The sequence below is a fragment of the Cebus imitator genome, unplaced genomic scaffold (assembly GCF_001604975.1).
Source record: "Cebus imitator isolate Cc_AM_T3 unplaced genomic scaffold, Cebus_imitator-1.0 Scaffold175, whole genome shotgun sequence".
Classification (NCBI taxonomy): Eukaryota; Metazoa; Chordata; class Mammalia; order Primates; family Cebidae; genus Cebus; species Cebus imitator.
The window spans coordinates 4,195,563-4,197,333 of NW_016107490.1; the positions used below are offsets into that span (position 1 = coordinate 4,195,563).

General features: G+C 34.0%; 1 protein-coding gene and 1 non-coding gene across 2 annotated transcripts in view; both read right to left on the minus strand.

Moving 5' to 3' along the window:
* The window catches only part of XPO1 (exportin 1), a 61,624-nt gene that overhangs the window by 17,655 nt on the left and 42,198 nt on the right, over positions 1 to 1,771 (minus strand). The window contains exon 10 of the mRNA XM_037744444.1: positions 654 to 788. Within this exon, the coding sequence (XP_037600372.1) occupies positions 654 to 788 (135 nt within the window). The remainder of the gene's footprint in view (positions 1 to 653; positions 789 to 1,771) is intronic.
* LOC119473675 lies at positions 1,459 to 1,563 on the minus strand. Its single transcript, XR_005202883.1, has one exon. It is a non-coding gene; the product is annotated as a U6 spliceosomal RNA (small nuclear RNA).

Consider the following 1,771-nt stretch of genomic DNA (forward strand, 5'->3'; position numbering starts at 1 on the left):
TTTTTTAAAGAGACAGGAACTTGCCCTGTCATCCAGGCTAAAGTGCAGTAGTATGACCACGGCTCTTTTTAACTTTGAACTCATGGGCTCAGGAGATCCTATTGCGTCAGCCTCCGGAGTAGCTGGAATTACAGATGTGCAACACCACAGCTGGCTACTTTAAATCTTTTATAGAGATGATCTGGTTATGGTGTCCAGGCTGGTCTTGAACTCCTGGCATCAACCAGTCCTCCCATCCTGGGCTCCCAAAGTTCTGGGATTATAGGTGTCAACCACCACTCCTGGCCATGAACACAGTATTACGAATAACCTTCTAGATCATTTAATAGATAGATAAACAATCAAACTATGGCTGAAAAGAATTCCTCCAGACACAATGTTAGGAACAGATCCCAGGTTTCCCATTGTCTGATCAGATTCCTCCCAAAGGACCAAGCTCCTCAACTATGCAGAAATAAATTACAACACACCCCAATCTTGAATTTTAAGAAATTTTTGGAGATATGGTAAAAATTTGTAGCTCACTATAAATTTTATGTAGTAAATATAAAATAACATTATGGCTAATCTATGACACGTTGTTCTAAAACAGCTCATTTGAAATTCAGTATTTTCTAAGGCACTAAAATTGTTCAATTTTCAAGACAGTATTACATTACCTGCTTTAGTTGCATCATTGTCAGAGTAAATAGCGTTACAAATTGTTCTTCATATTGGCTTACACTCACACCAGCAATCTCAGTGAGGCACTTTAGAGAGACATTTCGAAACATTGGAACATTCAGGAACTATTTAAAAGAGGGGAGGGAACCATAAAATTAACTGGCCTGACAAACACTGTACTTAAAATTCACAATTAAAAGGAAAAACTACTTAACAATTAAACATAGAAGTAGATGTCAAAAACAGGCCAATTAAATGCACATATTGTATATGACAGATATACTGAGAGAAAATTTGATTACCTACCCAATACACATGAAATGCTTTAGGAGCAAATTGTGCTTTCTTTTGATGTGTTCTTAGACATCTAAAATAACAAGGCTCCTTAACAACTTTCCTAGAATCTGTGATGTGACTTTTGGTAATGTTATACTTTCTGTGTAATTACACAGGACCTAAAACTTGTGATTGCTTAGGATTTTGGAAATCGGTTATTATATCTAAGGGTAATAAGAAAGTGGGAAAACTGGCTTTTATATTCCATTGTTGAGAAGATAAACAATTATCTAGGGTTATGAATTCAGTAGGCATTAAAGCCTTAAAAATAAACATAGCTAATAACCTGGTAATTATACATTATAATACATTTTTCTTACCCAAATCGCACCTTGAAACATTAAAATATTTAAAGAAAGTGACTGTTTGGACAATTGCATAATCTTTTATGTCTAAGAATGTACTCTGTAAGACTGGTGACAATACCAATATTTTTATTTTTATTATTTTTTAATTAAAAAAGATATGGAACACTTCACGAATGTGTGTCATCCTTGCCCAGGGGCCATGCTAATCTTCTCTGTATCGTTCTAATTTTAGTTTATGTGCTGCCAAAGCGAGCACAATACCAATATTTTTACATAACTTAATTGAGCAATAAACTGATCACTGAAATACCATAAATCCATTATTATGTTACCAAACTCTAAACTACAAAGTTGAAGAGGTTAAGCTATAATATAATGTTCCAATTAGATACTTAATTCATTCATTACATCACTCTTAGAAAATATCTGAAAATATAATACAACCAATTGCTAACAGCGATTAT